Consider the following 21635-nt stretch of genomic DNA (forward strand, 5'->3'; position numbering starts at 1 on the left):
CGCTCTACGTGGCCAAGCGTGCATATGTTTTCAACAATACTGTATTAGTATTGCAGTATATCGTGCAAGCGATCCAAGTCTAATGAAAATAATAAAAAAAAAAAAAGTTACTGTTTTTTATCATACACACAGAAAAAAAAATTTCATAAAGAAAATTTAGTAAGAAAAAACAAAACCTAATTGGTATCGCTACGTCCGTAGAAATCCGGACTATTACAATATAACCACATTTAACCAGCATGGTGAACGCCGTTAAAAAAAACAAAACAGAATTGCGCTTTTCCAGTCCCCACCTCTCCCACAAAATAAAGAATAAAAAGTGATAAAAAAAATCATATGTACCCCAAAGGATATCAATAAAAACTACAACTCGCCCACAAAAAAATAAGCCCACACACTGACTCTCAGAATATGGCGACAAAAATATTTTGTTAAAAAAAATTTGTTTAGTAAAACCTAAAAATAACTAAATAAATTTGGTATCGCCGTAATCTTATTGGCCGACAGAATAGTGTTAACATGTTATTTTTTACCACAGGTGAATGCCATAAAAACAAATCCCCAAATCTCAACATTACCCAGTACATTAACCCGTTCCCGCTCCTGGACGTTTTATTAGGTCATGGTAACTGCATCGTTTGCGCTCAATGAACTAATAGTAAGTCACGGGAGGATCGGCCATTTCGGCCGTCCTCCCGAAACATACAGGAGTTGTGATAACTGCTGTCTCGCACAGCAGTTGCCGCAGCTTCTTCAGCGGGGACCGATCGCGGTTTCCCCGCTGATTAACCCCTTAGAAGCCGCGTTCAATAGAGATCGCGGCTGATTAGGGGTTAAACCACCATCAACGGCCCGCTACTTATAGCGGGCGGCTATGGTGGCTATGGCAACCGGAGGCCTAATAATAGCCTCCGGCTATGCCATGTACGGAAGCCTAGTGGGTCCTGACAGTTAAAATAAAGTTATGGCTCTTAGAATATGGTAACACAAAAAGTAAATTATTTTTTACAAAAAGTATTTTATTGTGCAAATACCATAAGACATAAAAAAAACTGTTAACATATCGTATCGCCGTAATCGTATCGACCCGCAGAATAAAGTGAATGTCATTTATAGCGCACGGTGAACGCTGTAAAAAAATAAATAAGGGAATAAAATGCAATAGTAGAATTGCTATTTTTTTAGTCACCGCGCCTCTTAAAAATAGAATAAAAACTGATCAAAAAGTAACATGCACCCCATGAAAACTACAATGAATTCTTCAAGGTGTCTAGTTTCCAAAATGGGGTCACTTTTAAGGGGTTTCCCCTGTACTTGTAACTCAGAAGCTCTGCATATGCGACATGGCGCTCATAAACCAATCCAGTCCTTTACAAATGTTGGGGTGCTTTTTCTAATTAATTCTAATAAAAAATTCGTACCTTTTATTGTAAAAATGTGAATTTCAATTGCACAGCCTATTTCCACAAAATACAGCAAAACAACCTGTGGGAACTAAATGCCCACCATGCTCCTCGATAAGTTCCTTGAGGGGTATAGTTTGCCAAATAGGGTCACTTTGGGGGGTTTCCACTGTTTTGGCACCACAAGACCTCTTCAAACCGGACATGGTACCTAATAAAAAGGAGACCCCAAAATCCACTAGGTGCTCCTTTGCTTCGGAGGCCGGTGCTTCAGTCCATTACCGCACTAGGGCCACATGTGGGATATTTATCAAAACGGAAGAATCTGGGCAATAAGTATTGAGTTGCGTTTCTCTGGTAAAACCCTCTGTTTTACAGAATATTTTTTTAATAAAAAGGATTTTCTGCCCAAAAATTAAATTTGTAAATTTCACCTCTACTTTGCTTTAAATTTCTGTGAAATACCTAAAGGGTTAATAAACTTTCTAAATGTTCTAAAAGTTTTGAATACTTTGAGGGGTCTAGTTTCTAAACTGGGGTGTTTGATGGGGGTTTCTAATATATAGGCCCATCAAAGCCACTTCAGAACTGATCAGGTACCTAAAAAAAAGTGGCTTTTGAAATTTTATTCAAAATATGAGAAATGACTGCTTATGTTCTAAGCCTTGTAACGTCCTAGAAAAATAAAAGAATGTTCAATAATTGATTCCAACATATAGTAGACATATGGGAAATGTGAACTAGTAACTATTTTGGGTGGTATAACCCTCTCTTTCAAACAGATGCATTTAAATTCAGAAAAATGCAATTTTTTACAAATAAACACTGATCGACCAAATTTTACCACTAACGTAAAGTCCAATGTCTCACGAGAAAACAATCTCAGAATCGCTTGGATAGGTTTAAGCATGCCGAAGTTATTACCACATAAAGTGAAATATGTCAGATTTGAAAGATGGGCTCTGAGCCTTAAGGCCAAAGCTAGTCTGCGTCCTTAAATTAAATGGTGCCATTCACCCCTTCCCACCGCAGAAATTTTTTGGGTTTTTCATTCTGTTCTTTTACTCCCCACCTTCCAAAAGCCGTATCTTTTTATTTTTATTTTTTCATTAATATAGCTGTATGGGGCTTGAGTTTTGTGGGATGAGTTGTAGTTTTTCATGGCACCATTTATTGGTCCATATAATGTACTAGGAAAGTGGAAAAAAAAAAATATGGGGTTGAATGGGAATAAGGGGATTCCTCCATTTTGTTTTTTGGGTTTTGTTTTTTCAGCGTTCACCGTGCAATAAAAATGACATGTTAACTTTATTCTGTGGGTCAATACAATTACGGCAGCACCAAGTTTATATAGTTTTTTCATTTTTTTATTTCACTACTTTTACAAGTAAAAAAAATGTATTGTTTTGTTTTGCATTACTACATTCTGAAAGCCATAATTTTTTTATTTTTTCTGTCGATTTGAGCGGTATGAGGGCTTTTTCTTCTTTTTTTTTTTTTTTTTGCAGAAGCCGTTTTGATGGTACCATTTTGGGGTACATGTGAGTTTTTGATCACTTTTTTTTTTATTCCATTTAATTGTGGGAGATGAAGTGACCAAAAAACATAAAATCTGTTTTTTTGTTTTTTTTATACAACGTTCCCCGTGCAGGTTAAATAATGTTAAATTGTAATAGTTCAGACTTTTTACGGACGTGGCAATTCCAATTATTATGTATGTTCTTATTTTTTTTACAATGTTTTTTTTTTTTTTTTTTTTACGTTTTTCTTTTTTTTTTTTGTACAAAAATACCTTTTAAATTACTCCTTTTTTGTTTTACTTTTTTTTTTTTTTTTAGTAGTCCCCTTAGTGAACTTAAACCAGCGATCCCTTGCACAATGTATTGCAGTATTCTGTGATTCTGAATGTCTCCTACTGAGCCTTGTTTGAGGCAGGGCTTGATAGAAGCACAAAGATGACACCATGACAACCATCGGCACCCCGTGAATGCGTCACAGGGGACTATGGGCTGTCAGAGGGTGTGGAAGTGGTCTAACTTTTAAAACCATATGCAAACACAGGTATCAATTTCAATCCATTCGTAAATGACCAGGTGTTATTTATATTAAAAAAAAGTTTTACTGGGGGCTCTTAATTTTTATCTTTTTAAATTTGTGCTGAGAGATTCAATGTGTGTGTGTAATATAAATTATATAATATATATATATATATATATATATTACTGCTTTGCTATTGCGTTTTAACAATTTTGTTTCTTATCGGGCAGAGACAGTGTATTTATTCGGAGGCTGGGATGGCACACAGGATCTAGCAGACTTCTGGGCATACAGTGTGAGAGAGAACCAATGGATTTGTATATCTAGAGACACAGAAAAAGAGGCAAGTGAACACCGATCCTAAAATATAATTTCTCCTATAGACTTTAATGGAGAGTGTCTACATATGCACAGCCAACTGTACGCCAGTAATCGGTGAACCGTGCACCCCCATTCTTAGGATCAATAGGGATTGTAGCAGTCGGACCTGCATCGTCCATAAATTTATGGCATATCAAATACACACACATTAATTGTGAAAAAAAAATCATTTGAAAGATTTGTCCTTTTTTTAAACTTTGGAAACTGTATTACCTGCTTGACTATGTCTGCATGCTTTTAGGCGACGTTCAAAAATGCACCACAAAAGTTGAGTGAAAGTCCTCACAAACAAAAGCGCTCACTTTTTCTTTCCGTTTGTGGAGGCTTAGAAACCATATATGGGGTTTTTCTGTTTCTTTTTTTTTTTAGTCTATACACTACCTGGTATAAACTGTGGTTAGTAAATATAGAGAAGTGCGTGATTTACTAAGTTTGGCAGGAGAATTATCTGGAAAAAAAAAATCTTGAAATGTTTCTGACTTCCCCATTTGTGCTTTTGTTCTTCAGAATGGTCCTAGTGCCAGATCTTGTCACAAGATGTGCATTGACACTCAGCGGAGGCAGATCTATACTTTAGGCAGATATCTTGACTCGTCTGTGCGAAACAGCAAGTCTTTGAAAAGTGACTTCTATCGATATGACATTGACACCAACATCTGGTCTTTGCTAAGTGAGGATACCGCTGCTGATAGTGGGCCAAAGCTGGTATTCGATCACCAGGTACATATAGTTTGCAGAAGTTGATTTGTCTTTAATGACATGTAAACTTGTTGAATACATTTACCTAAACCTTGGTGTATCACCCAGGTACATCTTCCTTGTCAATAGCTGTAACCTCTGAATCTTGTATATTTGTAGATGTGTATGGATTCAGAAAAGCACATGATCTACACCTTTGGAGGACGCATACTTACTTGCAATGGCAATGTGGATGACAGCAGGGCCAGTGAACCTCAGTTCAGTGGACTTTTTGCTTTTGACTGTCATACCCAGACATGGAAACTTCTGCGAGAAGACTCTTGCAATGCTGGACCCGAGGATATACAGTCCCGGATAGGGCACTGCATGCTTTTCCACTCGGTTAGTATTTTTGTTTTTGTAAAATAAATAAATGAACATATATTTATTATGTATATACACTGCTTTAATAGAATTGCTGACTTTACCACTAATAATTGGAAGGGTGGAAAATAGATATAGAACTCCTTTAGATACTAAATAGAAATTGTCTTTGAATACTACTATTGAATCGTTGTCTTTTAATTGTTTATTTCGTAGAAAAACCGCTGCTTATATGTTTTTGGTGGACAAAGATCAAAAACCTACTTGAATGACTTCTTTAGCTACGATGTGGATAGTGACCATGTTGAAATTATATCCGATGGCACCAAGAAAGATTCTGGTATGGGTAAGTAAAAAAGCAACCATACTTACTAATACAAGGGCAAGTTCAAAGGAGGTTGCACATGTGCAAAATACTGATGAACATCCACTCTCACAGCTTAGTTTTAGTATATAAACTTAGATTGGATGATCCTGTGTGTCAGATGCACACGGGCGCTGCTCTGAGCACAGCCGTCAGTCAGCTGGACCGACTGATTTGGGTCAAAGTACATGGTGCATAGAAGCTGCATCTCAAAAAAACAAAGCAAATTTTTTAATAAAGATGTATTTAGCAAAATTTTTCATGCAGAAATACAAAAAACAAGACAAAAACGCAAAGCCTTTAACCCCTTCCCGCACCTTGACATAACTGCACGTCGATATGTGCAGTAAGTTCGCTCACCTTGACGTGCAGTTACGTCTGTGCTTTGACAGTTAACCACCGCGCGGCGCTACACCGCAGCGGCGGTTAACTGTGCAGGGTGTCTGCCCTGCATTCCCCATTGCCGATCCTTGGCCCATCGCCGCTGATTTCGGCAGTTAACCCCTTAATTGCGGCGTTAGATTTTGATGGCCACATTTAAGGTGTTTAGCGCCTTTTGGCAGCCCCCACGTGAAATCACAGGGGCTGGCGATGGCACCCATGGCAACCGGACGCCAGACAATGGCTTCCGGGCTGCCATGTACAGGAGCCTATAAGGACCAGCCGGAGGGTGGTCATCGTAGGCTTCCTGTTAGTGACTGTTACGTCACAATGACAGTTGGAATGCATTACACTACGTAGGTAGTGTAATGTATTCCAGCAGCGATCAGAGCTGCAAGTCTAAGTGTACCCTAGTGGGAAAAGTAAAAAAAAAAAAAAAAAAGTCTAAAAATAAGTTAGAAGTGACATAAACAAGAACTGCTTTTTTTCCTATAGTAAGTCTCTTATTATAGGAAAGAAATGAACACGTAAAAAAAAAGTACACCTATTTGGTATGACCGCGTTCGTAACGACCCCACCTATAAAACTATAATATTATTTTTCCTGCGCGATGAACACCGCAAAAAAAAAAGAAAAACCATGCCAGAATCACTATTTTTTTGGTCACCACTCCTCCCAAAATGTACAATAAAAAGTGATCAATAAGTCGCATGTACGCCAAAATAGTACCGATACAAACTACAACCCGTCCCGCAAAAAACAAGCCCTTACACAGATTTTTTTGACTGAAAAATAAAAACGTTACGGCTCTCAGAATATGGTGACACAAAAAATAATTTATTTTCTAAATAAGTTATTTTATTGCACAAACGTTGCAAAACATAAAAAAGAACCTATATACATATGGTATCGCCGTAATCGTACTGACCCGCAGAATAAAATATAATGGTCATTTATAGCCCAGGGTGAATGCCGTAAAAAATAAAATTCCTTGTCAGAATTGATGGTTTTTGGTCACCTTGCTTGCCGAAAAATGGAATAAAAAGTGATCCACAAAATCGCATGTACCCCAAAATGGTACCAATGAAAATTACAGATTGTCCTGCAACAAATAAGCCCTCACACAGCTCAGGTGGTGAAAAAATAAAAAAAGTTCCGGCTCCCAGATTATGGTGTTGCAAAATGTGCAGTGTTCCAAAAGCGGATAGGATCGCGTGCCATTTATAAGTGCGACACTGGCCACATATCTGCGGATTATTATTTATTTACCCCATTATTATACCCTCTTATTATGCCCCTGATGTACTCTGCCCAGCCTACATGTACCCCCACATTATAAACTGAAATACCAGCAAAACGCCAGAGCTACTACCAAGCAAAATCTGAGCTCCAAAAGCCAAATGGCGCTCCCTCCCTTCTGAGTCCTACAGCGTGCCCAAACAGCAGTTTACGTCCACCGATGGCATTGCCATACCTGGGAGAACCCGGTTAATATTTTATGAGGTATTTGTGGCACAAACTGGGCACAATATATAGTGCACTAAAATAGTACATCAGTGGAAAATTTTAATTTTCACTCTGCACCATCCGCTGCGCATAAACCCCTTTGCGCACTATGACTTAATAGTAGGGATGCACGGTGCATCGAAACTTCGATACTGTTTCAATACTGTGCATCCCTAAACGGTTCGATACCGCTATTTCCTGTATTTTCGATACTGAGCTGCGCAGCCGCACAGCTCAGTATAGTAATACATGAATGTATGGGAGCGCGGCTGTGTAATTCAGCCACAGCACCGCTATTGAGTCATGATAAGTTCGCGGGGTCAGGATGATGCGATGCGGCCGGCGCTGCACTAATGAGCGGCGGCACTGAAGACAGAACATGGCGGGCGCTCTACAAAACACCCCCATGTTCTGTCCTCAGTGCCTGAACCGCCGCTCATTAGTGCAGCGCCGGCCGCATCACCTCATGCTGACCGCGCGCGCACTTCCTGTCAGGAGCGGGGCAATGGCTGTATTACACAGCCGCAGCCCCGCTCTATAACGGCGGAGATCAGAGAAACCTCTAATTTCCGCCGTTATTCTCCTGAATGCTGCGATCACAGCTGACTGCAGCATTCAGGATAAAATGAGCAGGGGGGATGCCCCTGGATCGCGTGTCAGGGAATTCCTGTGACGCGATCGAGGGCCATACCATATATGGGCAGACAGCCCAGGGTCTATTGACGGACCCCAGGGCTGTCTTACCATATTTCATGTTGTTAGGACATACCCAAGTATGTCCTAACAACTGCCTGTGTGCTATCTGTCCACAGGCTAATGTACTGGCACATATCTGATATATGTCAGTACATTAAAGTTTAAAAAATAAAAGTAAAAACAAAGTATTGTTAAATTTAAAAAAAAAAAATACACATACACCTTTTTTACAATAAACATTAAAATAAGTCTCAATACATAAAATATACACATTCAGTATTGGCGCGCACAACAATTTTTTTGCATCATTTATGATGTGTACGCTGTAAAAAAATGAAATAAACACTGCTTTCATTCACTTATTAATGTGAGGCGCGACGTGTGATGAATTTAACCTCCATGTTCCTCACATTAAGGCCTCATTTACACGAGCGTGTGCGTTTTGCGTGCGCAAAAAAACGCAGCGTTTTGCGTGCGCTAAAGGCACTTGACAGCTCCGTGTGTCATCAGTGTATGATGCGCGGCTGCGTGATTTTCGCGCAGCCGCCATCATAGAGATGAGGCTAGTCGACGTCAGTCACTGTCCAGGGTGCTGAAAGAGTTAACTGATCGGCAGTAACTCTTTCAGCACCCTCGGCAGTGAATTCCGATCACCATATCGAGTAACCTGTTTAAAAAAAAAAAGAGGTTCGTACTTACCGAGAACTTCCCGGCCGTTGCCTTGGTGACGCGTCCTTGGTGACGCGCCTCTCGACATCTGGCCCCACCTCCCTGGATGACGCGGCAGTCCATGTGACTGCTGCAGCCTGTGCTTGGCCTGTGATTGGCTGCAGCTGTCACTTGGACTGAATTGTCATCCCGGGAGGTCAGACTGAAGGAAGAAGCCGGGAGTTATCGGTAAGTCAGAACTTTTTTTTTTTACACGTTCACGTATATTGGGATCGGAAGTCACTGTTTAACTCTTTCAGCACACTGGACAGTGACTGTCTCCTGCCGGGTTCGGTCAAAATGAGTTTGGCCGAACCCGGTGAAGTTCGGTTCGCTCATCTCTGACACTCCGTTCGGATTTTTGTAAGCAGAAAAGCACGTGGTGCTTTTCTGTTTACATTCAGTTTGACAGCTCTTGCGCGAATCACGCAGTTCGCACGGAAGTGCTTCCGTGCGGCATGCGTGGTTTTCACGCACCCATTGACTTTAATGGGTGCGTGATGCGCGAAAAACGCACGATTATAGAACATGTCGTGAGTTTTACACAACGCACTCGCGCTGCGCAAAATTCACGCATTGTCTGCACTGCCCCATAGAGTAATATAGGTGCATACGACACGCGTGAAAAGCACGCGCGTCGCACGCAGGTATATTACGCTTGTGTAAATGAGGCCTCATAGTAATTAACCCCATCATGTACCTCGCACATTAACCCATTATGACTGAGAAACATGATGGGATTACTATTAATGTGAGGCGCGTTCAAAATTCATCACACGTCGCGCCTCACATCAGAAAACGGAAGATTTTTTTTTTATTACTTTTGGCAAAAGTATCGAAATTGGTATCGAAATCGCAATACTAAACGAAGTATCGGTATCGAAGTCCAAATTCTGGTATCGTGACATGCCTACTTAATAGCATGTCGTGGTGTGGGGGTTGATGTATGGAGTGTCTCACGCGCTGAGCCCACTCCATATGCTGCGGGTGTCAGCTGTGTATTACAACTGATACCCGGGACTAACGGACAGAAACAGCGATCGCGCTGTTACGGGAGCCTGTAAAAATCACAATATACGGCAATACATTAGTATTGCAGTGTATTCTACCAGTGAGCTAACGATTGCTGGTTCAAGTCTCCTAGGGGGACTAATAAAATATGTAAAAACAAAAGTAAATAGTTATTATTAGTGGAAAAAATTAAATAAAGTCCAAAAAGAAACCCTTTTCAATTTTTTTTTCCATAAAGTAATGTAAAAAAATACACAAAATTGGTATCGCTGCGTCCGTAAAAGTCCAAGCTATTGCAATATACCATTATTGAACTCGCACAGTGAACGCCGTGAAAAATAAAGAATTTTAAACAGCAAAATCAGTTTTTTTGGTCACCTTGGCTCTACCAAAAAATGTAATGTGCTCAAAAAGTCTTATCTACCAAAAAATGGTACCAATAAAAACTACAGCTCGTCCCGCAAAAAATATGCCCTCACACCACTCTATTGACGGAAAAATAAAAAAGTTGTGGCTCACGGAAAGCGCGGAGGAAAAACGAAAAAAACAAAAAACAAAACGTGGATCAGTTCGGAAAGGGTTAATTACTTTCTAATGAAAAAATATTTATGACCACGTGGGGTATAGCCGTACTCGGGAGAAATTGCTTTACAAATGTTGGGGTGCATTTTCTTCTTTGTCCTTTGAGATTGAAAAAATGCAACTTTTTAGTGGAAATGTTGATATTAATTTTCACGGCCTAATTCTAATAAATTCTGCAAAAGACGTGTGGGGTCTAAATGCTCACTATACCCCTAGATAGATTCCTTAAGTGGTGAAGTTTCTCAAATGGGGTTACTTTTGGGGGGCTTCCACTGTTTCGGTCTCTCAGTGGCTTTGCAAATTCGACATGACACCCAAAAACTATTCCAGCTAAATTTGATCGCCGAAAGCCAAATAGCGCTCCTTCCCTTCTAAGCCCCGGTGTGGGTCCAAACATCCGTTTATTACCACATATGGGGTATTTACGTAATCGGGAGAAATTGTTTTACAAATGTTGCGGTGCTTTTTCTCCTTTATTCCTTGTAAAAATTAAAAATGTCTAAGTTCTTACAGAAAAAAAGTAGATTTTTACCTTTACAGACTAATTCCAATGAATTCAGCAAAACAACTGTGGGGTCAAAAATCTTACTTTACCCCTAGAAAAATTCCTTGAGGGGTGTAGTTTCCAAAATGGGGTCACTTTTCGGGGGTTTCCATGGTTTTCATCCCTCCAGTGCATTGGGTCCAAACAGCAGTTTATTACCACATATGGGGTATTGCCATAATCGGAAGAAATTGCTTTACATATGTTGGGGTGTTTTTTCTACTTTATTCCTTGTAAAAAAAATAAATTTCTACGTTTTTTCACAAAAAAAGTAGATTTTCATCTTCACATACTTATTCAAATAAATTTTGCAAAAAAAACTGTGGGTTCAAAATGCTAACAATACCCATAGATAAATTCCTTGAGGGGTATAGTTTCCAAAATGGGGTCACTTTTGGGGGGTCTTTACTGTTTTGGTACCACAAGACCTATTCAAACCAGACATGGTGCCTAAAATATATTCTAAACAAAGGAGGCCCCAAAATCCACTAGGCGCTCCTTTGCTTCTGAGGCCTGTGCTTCAGTCCATTACCGCACTAGGACCACATGTGAGCTATTTCTAAAAACTGCAGAATCTGGGCAATAAATATTGGAGTTGCATTTCTCGGGTAAAACCTTCTGTGGTACAGAAAAAATGTATTAAAAATGAATTCCAAAAAAAAATAAAAATGAAATTTGTAAATTTCACCTCTACATTGCTTTAATTCCTGTGAAACGCCTAAAGGGTTAAAACACTTTCTGAATGCTGTTTTGAGTACTTTGAGGGGTGCAGTTTTCAAAATGGGGTGATTTATGGGGACTTTCTAATATATAAGGCCCTCAAAGCCACTTCAGACCTGAACTGGTCCCTGAAAAAAATAGGCTTTTGAAATTTTCTTGAAAATATGAGAAATTGCTGCTAAAGTTCTAAGCCTTGTAACGTCCTAGAAAAATAAAAGAATGTTCAAAAAACGATGCAAACATAAAGTAGACATATGGGAAATATAAACTAGTAAGTATTTTGTGTGGTATTACTATCTGTTTTACAAGTAGATAAATTTTTTCCCTAACATAAAGTACAATAGGTCACGAGAAAACAATCTCAGAATCGCTTGGATAGGTACAAGCATTCCGGAGTTATTACCACATAAAGTAACACATGTCAGATTTGAAAAATCGGCTTCGTCCTGAAGGCCAAAACCGGCTCAGTCCTGAAGGGGTTAAACAACAAAGATTTGTTTTTGTGTTGCTCCGTAAAAGGTTTTATTTTAATACATTGTTTATCTTACTACTTTTACAGTACCAATGACTGGCTTCACTCAGAGAGCTACCATTGACCCAGAGCTGAATGAAATCCATGTTTTGTCAGGCCTGAGTAAAGATAAGGAAAAGCGTGAAGAGAATGTCAGAAATTCTTTCTGGATTTATGATATTGTTCGAAATAGCTGGTAGGTAACTTTTTTTTTTTTTACACTAAACCCTCGGTCAGTTGCTTTATGTGATATTGGTCTAGGACCTAGTACTGTACAGCACTTACTGTTCGAAACTTTAATTTAAAAAAAAGAGATTTAAAATCTGTCGTTACTAAATTTAGCCACTAATGTTTGCAGCCATATTTCTAGTTACTGTGCTACTTCTTCTAGGTCTTGTGTGTATAAGAATGATCAAGCATCGAAAGAAAATCCAAACAAAAGTCTTCAAGAGGAGGAGCCCTGTCCAAGATTTGCGCACCAATTGGTTTATGATGAGCTGCACAAGGTATTATTTGGTCCTAGGCCCCCTTTTTACATCAGGAGTGTACCCTACGTTTATCGTGTAGATCAGGTAAACTCCTGACTTACGGTACACTATAAACGTGTCTATAGGGCTCCATTAGCTCGACAAAGACTACGTGTTTTTTTTTTTGTTTCTGTTGGGCTTGTATACATACATTTTTTTTTAAAGACGGAAAAGTGTAGTAGACTATTCTATTCCATCCTAAGGGATCCCGCCAAAAAAGTACACCACACGGTTTTAGTTTTCTTAACATGGGAGCCGATGGTTGACCGAAGCCACTTATGCTCTGGTCGAGAACTCCAGCAAGGTAGATCCTGACTTCACTGTCAATATATGAACAGTGACTTCAGAAGCTTCCCCAGGCACAGAGATTCAAGTAGCTCTATGCCCTGGTGGTTCGGGCATTGAATCCCACTATGTGCTTATACATTGGGATACGTGGCAGCTTTCAGTTTAATTGCCTCCCGACGTATACTTTCAATGGGAGGCAATTAAAGTGATGTAAACGGGGCCTTTTAATTACCATTATAAAGTTCTGAACTTTATGCTGGTTTCTTAAAGAAGTGATTGAATGTTTTTCATGTTTACACACTTGTGTTTTTGAAAAAGTAAATTTTCCCATATTGGAAATAAAATAATGTAAAAAAGATCAAACAATTGGTATCGCCACATCCGTAAAAGTCAAAACTATTAAAATATAAAGCTTTTACTGCACAATGAATGTCGTGAAAAAGTCACTTTGCCTCCCCAAAAATGGAATAAAAAATTATTAAAAAGCTGTATGTAGCCCAAAATGTACCAATAGAACCTACAGCTCACCCCCCCCCCTAAAAGTTATGGGTCTCTGGATATGGCGGCATAGAGCATTTATTGTCGCAGGTTGAACGCTGTAGAAACTTAATTGAAAAAACAATTGAGGCATTGCTGTTTGTTTTTTTTCGCCATTCCATCTCAGAAAATAATTTTTACGTTTCCTAGTACGATATAATGTATGTTACGTTAAATAGTGGCATTAAAAACTACAACTCCACCCACAGTAATTGCTCTCTTATGGCCAGGGCAACTGAAAAATAAAAAAAGTTTTGGCTCTTGGAAGGTGGGGATGAAAAAACAAACTGGCCTGGTGCTGAAAGGGTTAATTACCTTTCCTTGTATCCGGTTATTACTCATAGGAGTCTACTTATTAGATTGCTGCTTTGTGTAAAGAAGTAACATGTTTATTTCTTTATTATATGTACACTAATGGCAGTTTTACGCTTGCATATATTTTGATCGATATTTTAAATCCGTGTTTGTAAGGCGCTGTTCGCTTCAATTTCAATTTGTACCTCTTCCATTTTTGGAACTACTCCTGGTTATGGATGCAAAATAGTGACCAAAATACCCCAGTGTGAAAGTGGCTTAACCCCTTAGTGACCAGCCTATTTTTAGGCCCTAATGACAAAGCTATTTTATTCATTTTTCTATAGTCGCATTCAAAGAGCTATAACTTTTATTTTTTCGTCTACTTAGCTGTATGAGGACTTGTTTTTTGCAGTATTAGTTGTACATTATTTGCAGTATTAGTTGTACTTTTTAATAGCACCATTTTAGGGTACATATAATGTTTTTATTAACTTTTTTGGGGGGGATTATAAAAAATCCCCTGAAATTACACCATTGTTCTATTCGTTTTTAAATTGACGCCGTTCACTGTGCGGCGTAAATAACACATTACCTTTATTCTATGGGTCGGTACGATTACGGCGATACCACATAAGTAGAGTTTTTTTGTGTTTTACGACTTTTGCACAATAAAAACACTTTTGAACTAAAATTATTTGTTTTTGCATCGTCTCTTTCCAAGAGCCGTAACTTTTTTATTTTTCCATCAATGTAGTGATTTTTTGGGCTTGTTTTTTTGCGGGACGAGACGTAGTTTTGATTGGTACTGTTTTGGGGTGCATGGGACTTATTGATTCATTTTTATTATGACTTTTTTTGGGGGACAATGGAAAAAAATTGCAATTTCGCCATTGTTTTTTTTATGGTGTTCACCTTGCGGTTTAAATTACATATTAACTTTATTAATTCGTTACGGTTGCGGCGATACCACATATGTGTACTTTTATTTATTTTTTATACTTTTACTAAATAAAACCACTTTTTATGGAAAAAAAATGGTTTTCTTTTTTTTACTGTAATTTTTATTAATCTTTATTTCACATTATTTTTTTTAGTCCCACTAGGGGACTTTACTGTGTGATCTTCAGATCGCTGCTATAATGCTCTGGTATACTTCGTATACCAGAGCATTATTGCCTGTCAGTGTAAATCTGACAGGCAATTTATTAGGACGTGCCTCCGGCGCGTCCTAATAAGCATATGTCCAGGGCAGACCTGGGGGCATTTATCAGGCCACCGGCTGCCATGACACCCCATCGGAGACCCGCGATTGCATTTGCGGGCCGCCGATGGGTGACAGAAGGAGCTCACTCCCACTGTAGACAAGTTAAATGCCGCGGTCGCTATTGATGGCGGCATTTAACGGGTTAAATGGCCGCGAGTGTTGGAGCAGGAGCCTGGCTGTCATGAGACAGCAGATCCCCGGCTCCAGCCTCCACGGGACACCCGTGCAGGACTTAGACTGGGCCACCGTGAAAAGGCGGCAGCCTAGCCGAAGGCCTCTTAGTGACCACCGTGAAAAGGCGTATGGGTGGTCACTAAGGGGTTAAGGCCACTTACACACGCAGTATTTTGGTCAGTATTTGTGAAACAAAGCCAGGAGTGGAGCCTACACAGAGAAAAAGTAGAATTAAAGATTTTCACCGCTTCCATGTTTTGGACCCACTCTAATTTTTTTTTACTTACAAATACTGTACCAAAATACTGCTGTGTGAAAGTGGCCTAAGGCTCTGTTTATACCTGTGTATGTTCTTTCTGCTCAGGTGTTGACCACTTTTTGTTTTGACATAACAGCGCGGCGTGCTGTTCTGTTCTATCCAGTAAAAATACATATTAATATAAAAACCTAAAAGAAAGACCCATTATTTGAGATTATTTGTCTATAGGGAAAAAGGTACTATTACGTATCTGACATATCCGTCATGGATTCTGTATAAACAGGAGCTATAATGCCAGTGTGAACAGAGTATACATTTGCTAAAGTAGTTATTTAAAGAATACATTCTGCAGGGAAACTCGTTTCTCCTCCTTACCCCTCAGTCCCCTTACCAGACAGCATGCTTAAATTATGTTTGATATTTATTCTTCATTTGATATCCATAGGTTCATTATCTTTTTGGAGGAAATCCAGGAAAATCCTGCTCTCCCAAAATGAGATTAGATGACTTCTGGTCATTGAAGTTATGTCGACCTTCCAAAGTGTACTTGTTGAGACACTGCAAATACCTCATTAGAAAACACAGGTACTGAAAATCAAGCTTGTAAGAGACTTCTCTGCTACGTGTTTGTACCATTTTCCACTTTGCAGACTATCTGGTCAGGACAAGGTCATCTTAACTGCTGATTCCATCGTGCATAATAATGTGATCATGAATGAATCCATCTGTAAACATCACAGTCATGTGTTCTTAAAGGCTATGTAAACCCTTTGGGGGGGAAATTTGTTTTTTAATAAAAAGGGTTGTCTGTCTGATTACTGCAACTTTCTAAATAGTTTTTAATAAGAATTAGTTTTGCTGCTTGCGATACAGCTGCTCTGTATTCTCTATACAGAGCAGCTGTATATTTCGCTATGACCGGAATCTGTCAGTCTCGCAGACAGGTTTAGTGTCAACGAGAGACACGCAGGATCCATCTGTAATCTAGAACATCTAAGTTATGAACTTAGATGTGATACAGGTGTCCGAGTCACGCAGGAGCGACTTTCACTGAACCAGTCGGTTCCGTGGACCTGACGGGAGCAGGATTTAGCCCTAGATACAGCTGCTATGCATAGAAAATACAGAACAGCTGTATCTCAAAGTAAAACACATTTTTAATAAAAAACTATTTAGAAAGTTGCATTAATCACAGACTTTAAAAATAAATAAATAAACTGCCCTCCAAATGTTTACATAGCCTTTCATTCAACTTTTTTTTTTAATGCAGCTTTTTTTTAACAAATCCGTAACATGTCTTTTCTGATTCTTTTTGGAAGTTGTATGTTCTAATGAAATAATGGATTTATTACAGGTTTGAAGAAGGTGCTCAGGCAGAGCCTCTTACGGCATTAAAGTACTTGCAGAATGATATATTTGTCACTGTGGATCATTCGGACCCTGAAGAGACAAAAGAGGTGGGGAAATATTTGTTTACGTACTTGTATTGTTTTCCAAGGAGCGAACAGTGTCCTCTAAGAACTTTTTGTATTCTGTGACGGTTTTGTGTGAACGGCCATTGTTTTGTATACTAACATGCCTATTATGTGCAATCAAGGCTTCTGTGCAACGTGGGTTTTTTGTGTTTGAAATAGGTTTATGTACCATATAGTATTGGAAAAGAGTAGGCAAAACAAGCAATAATAAATCTATGCTTATTGTGAAGCTGAACTGCTTACTGTATTAGCTGTAGCTTTCCACTGCAGGACCTCTGCTGGGAACTCAAGGTGAACTATAGGTCCAGCACAAAAGCTGAAGGACTAAATTGTTGTAAAGTAATATGTCTAAATGAGAAAATCTTTACTTTATAAACTGGTTGTCTGCCTATTATGGCATTTGAATATAATAGCGTAAAGGACTACTCCCTAAACTACGCAGCTTCCGTAACTCCATTAGTGGAAACGGTGTAGATCAGTGAGCTCGGCTGTTTTTCCATACTCCCAGACACCTCATAACTCAGTGGCTGGAGTAAAGCAACAGCGGGGCTGGGTCAGGGTTCTAGAGCTAGGTGTGGACCCATACCTATCGGACATTTATGGCATATCCCGTGGATCTGCTATAAATATCTAAGATGTGAATACCGCGCCCCCACTGATGAGCTGATTGTGGGGATCTCTTTGCTGAAAGCTGCCAATGAGTCCTTTTTTTTTTCTTCTGCTGCAAAATTAGGCATGACACGGTGCCTTGTTTTCGCTTTTACATTCCCTCATTCCAAGAGCCAAAACTTTTTTTTTTATTCTTCTGGGACGAGTTGAATTTTTTTCGTACCAGTTAATATACTATATAATGCACTGAAAAACCTAAAACTAAAAATTTGACGGCGTTCAATGTGCGGTAACATTTTTTACTTTATTCTGTGTGTCAGTACGTATACTGCTATGCAAACATTATTTTTGTTTTACTACTTTTACAAAATTAAAACCATTTTGTTAAAAATTTGTTTGACGTTGCCGTATTTTGGGATCGGTAACTCGATGGAGCTGTGTGAGTGCTTGATTTTTGTAAAGCAGGCTGTCATTTTTATGGTAGTATTTTGGGTTTGTTCACCCTTGGTATTGTTGGCATTGTTCACACTTCGAGTTAGAGGCTCTGTCACCACATTATAAGTCCACTATAGCCTACATAATGAGATCGGCGCTATAATGTAGGTTTTTTTTAATTTAGAAAAACGATCTATTTTCACCAAGTTAAGAAAGTCATTAGCATAAAGCTAAAATCGCTCATAATAGACAACTGGGCGTGTTTTTACTTTTGACCAAGTGGGCGTTGTGGAGAGAAGTGTATGACGCTGACCAATCAGCGTCATACACTTCTCTCCATTTATTTACTCTGCACATAGCGATCAATGCAGGATCACTATGGGCTGTCACTTACACCCACATAAACGTTACTGAAGTGTCTTGACCGTGAATAGACATCACCTCCAGCCAGGACGGGATGTCTATTCACAATCCCGACGCTTCGGTAACGTTTGTGTGTGACTTACAGCACGCGTGATCTCGCGAGAACACTCTGTAAATGACAGCACAATGTGATCTCGATGTGCTGTAAGTCCCACACAAATGTTACTGAAGTGTCGGGATTGTGAATAGACATCCCGTCCTGGATGGAGGTGATGTCTATTCATGGTCAAGACACTTCAGTAACGTTTATGTGGGTGTAAGTGACAGCACACGCTGTGCTGATTACATGAATGGAGAGAAGTGTATGACGCTGATTGGTCAGCGTCATACACTTCTCTTTACAACGCCCACTTGGTCAAAAGTTAAAACACGCCCAGTTGGGCATTAAGAAAGTCATTAGCATAAAGCTAAAATCGCACATGACTTGGTGAAAATTGATCGTTTTTCTAAATAAAAAAACCACTGCTGTTACCTACATTATAGCGCCGATCTCATTATGTACTAGATAGGGCACTTATAATGTGGTGACAGAGCCTCTTTAAATAACATGATGTTTTAATTTGTTTGGACTTTTACTGAGGTGGCGATACCAATTATGTTTGTTTTATTGTTTACATGTTTTTATAGTAAAAGACTGTTTCGTTTTTAACTTAATATTTTTTTTATTCTTAAATGGCCACTTTTATACCAATTAATGCTAATCTAATAGTATACCGGATATAGATCAGCTTTGTAATTTACTTACGGTTTAAATTTAGTTTTTATCCATTCAAATTGCGTGAAGTTACTGCCACAAGGTGTATTTTAGTTTCAGTAATCTGCTGTCCACGCCCTGTTGTCAAACAAAATCAGTTTCTAGTAACAAATCGGAAAAGACAGACGGCAGGAAGTGGGGCGTCTCTTCACAGCCTGCCTATAAAAGTCTACGGAGAGGGGGACAGAGGGATTCCTTTACCGCTGTCTAACCACTCAGATGCCGTGAGCTCATAAGCCTGCGCCATTGTGTGACCGCGCACATCTGCCTTACATGTTTGGTGGTTGTCGCCAAGGGGTTAAAGGGGTTGTCTCATCAAGGCGAATGCTTTTCAGGTATCCCAAGTGATCAGCTGGTCTCAATGAGGAAAGTTTTAGGCCTCATGCACACGACCGTAAGGGTTTTTACTGTCCGCAAATACGGATCCATAGTAATCCGCATATCTCGCCTGCTGTTTGTAAATATGGTCCATAGTGCATTCGTATTTACGCATTCGCAAAAAAAAAGTGAGGCTACAAATGATGTCACAAACGTCTCAACTACTTGAAAAGGTTTCCACGGTGAATTTCCTGCTATTGCATAGCAACGCTTCCGCAATTACAGACTACGGATATGCATCCGGAGGCGTCTGCAATTGTGGAAGCGCCCATAGACTTTTATGGGAGAGTTTTTGCCGGACAAGAATAGTACATGTTGTATATTTTGCGGATCATTTCTACGGCACAGAGAACAGGAGAGACATAGTGTTTGTGTGTGTGTGTGTGTGTGTGTGTGTGTGTGTGTGTGTGTGTGTGTGTGTGTGTATATCTGCAGCAGCATGGAGAAGATTATACAGCAGTAATGAGCAGGGTATCTGAGAATCAAGCACTTACGAGAAGCTACTGCAGCATGTTTGTGTTTATCACTTTCCTCCTGCTTCCTTCTCCGTAGACTTGTATGGGCAGCGTGTCGATCTCTGCTCCATCTCCGTATTCCCTCTCCTTAGACTTGGCAACGTGTCGGTCTTTCTCTTTCTGCTCTTGCCTCCTGTTCTCCCTTCCCGTTTTTATAGACTTGCGTTGAAAAAACACACACCCCCATATTCTGCAGTGAGTTTGTAACTAGGGACGGATTTTGCTCGACAACAGGGGGTGGACAGCAGATTACAATTAAGGAGACAGAGTGGCAGTATAACTTCACATAGAATTTGCACGTTTTAAACAACATTTGAACAGTAAGTTAATTAAAAAGTTGATCTATATCTGATGTACTATTAGGGTATATGCACACGACAACGCCAAATACGTCTGAAATTACGGAGCTGTTTTCATGAGAAAACCGCTCCTGAATTTCAGATGTTTTGTACAAGTGCACACGTTTTTCGCGGCATCTTTTACGGACGTAATTTGGAGCTGATCTTTATTGTAGTCAATGAAAAAGGGCTCCAGTTACGTCCCAAGAAGTGTCCTGCACTTTGCCGCGGGCGTAATTTTAGGTGCCGTCTTTTGACAGCGACGTGTAAAATGACAGCTCATCTGCACAGAACACCGTAAGACCCATTGCAAGCAATGGGCAGATGTTTGCCGATGTATTGGAGCCGTCTTTTCAGGCGTAATTCGAGGCGTAAAACGCCTCCATTACATCTGAAAAGAGGTCGTGTGCACATACCCTAAGATTAGCATAAGTTGTTTGAAAAGTTAAAGTCCATTAAACTTGGCGTAGAAAAGCTGCAAACGGCACAAAAATCTAAATTTGCAAAACAAATAGTGGCACGTGCCGTTTCTGCCGTTTTTTTGTTTTTTTCTAAAAAGTGAAAGGAGCTTAGTGGAAGGGGTGGGGCCAGCCGCGGCCTGACACATATAATCGGTATGCTATGTTCTCAAAGCTGTCGTAGACTTGACTCTGGCACACAGACGGCCGGAGATGTGCCTAATTTATTATGAACCATGCGCCTCTCAATAAATTAGGCATATATTACTACAGCATATGAAACGCCAGTCTTAATAAATCTGCATTGTTTCAAGCAAGTATTTCCCAAAATTTTGAGGATTTTTTTTTAAACTTATCCATGGTTGCGCTGTTATAGGAGACTTAAAGAGGCTTTGTCACCACATTATAAGTGCCCTATCTTGTACATAAGGAGATGGGCGCTATAATGTAGGTGACAGTAATGCTTTTTATTTTAAAAAACTATCTATTTTCACCACTTTATTAGCAATTTTAGATTTATGCTAATGAGTTGCTTAATGCCCAAGTGTGCGTGTTTTTACTTTAGACCAAGTGGGCGTTGTACAGACCAATCAGCATCATGCACTCCTCTCCTTATGTAGGCGATAGGGCACTTATAATGTGGTGACAGCCTCTTTAAAGAGGCTCTGTCACCAGATTTTGCAACCCCTATCTGCTATTGCAGCAGATAGGCGCTGCAATGTAGATTACAGTAACGTTTTTATTTTTAAAAAACGAGCATTTTTGGCCAAGTTATGACCATTTTTGTAATTATGCAAATGAGGCTTGCAAAAGTCCAAGTGGGTGTGTTTAAAAGTAAAAGTCCAAGTGGGCGTGTATTATGTGCGTACATCGGGGCGTTTTTAATACTTTCACTAGCTGGGCGCTCTGAAGAGAAGTAACATCCTCTTCTCTTCAGAACGCCCAGCTTCTGACAGTGCAGATCTGTGACGTCACTCACAGGTCCTGCATCCTGACGG

General features: G+C 39.6%; 1 protein-coding gene across 1 annotated transcript in view; it reads left to right on the plus strand.

Moving 5' to 3' along the window:
• Positions 1-21635, plus strand: part of MKLN1 (muskelin 1) — an 80291-nt gene that overhangs the window by 50306 nt on the left and 8350 nt on the right. Inside the window, exons 9-16 of the mRNA XM_075857505.1 lie at positions 3671-3783; positions 4329-4541; positions 4680-4901; positions 5100-5229; positions 11955-12102; positions 12298-12412; positions 15698-15837; positions 16607-16709. Coding sequence (XP_075713620.1) covers positions 3671-3783; positions 4329-4541; positions 4680-4901; positions 5100-5229; positions 11955-12102; positions 12298-12412; positions 15698-15837; positions 16607-16709 — 1184 coding nt within the window. The remainder of the gene's footprint in view (positions 1-3670; positions 3784-4328; positions 4542-4679; positions 4902-5099; positions 5230-11954; positions 12103-12297; positions 12413-15697; positions 15838-16606; positions 16710-21635) is intronic.

Source organism: Rhinoderma darwinii, chromosome 3, assembly GCF_050947455.1.
Source record: "Rhinoderma darwinii isolate aRhiDar2 chromosome 3, aRhiDar2.hap1, whole genome shotgun sequence".
Classification (NCBI taxonomy): Eukaryota; Metazoa; Chordata; class Amphibia; order Anura; family Rhinodermatidae; genus Rhinoderma; species Rhinoderma darwinii.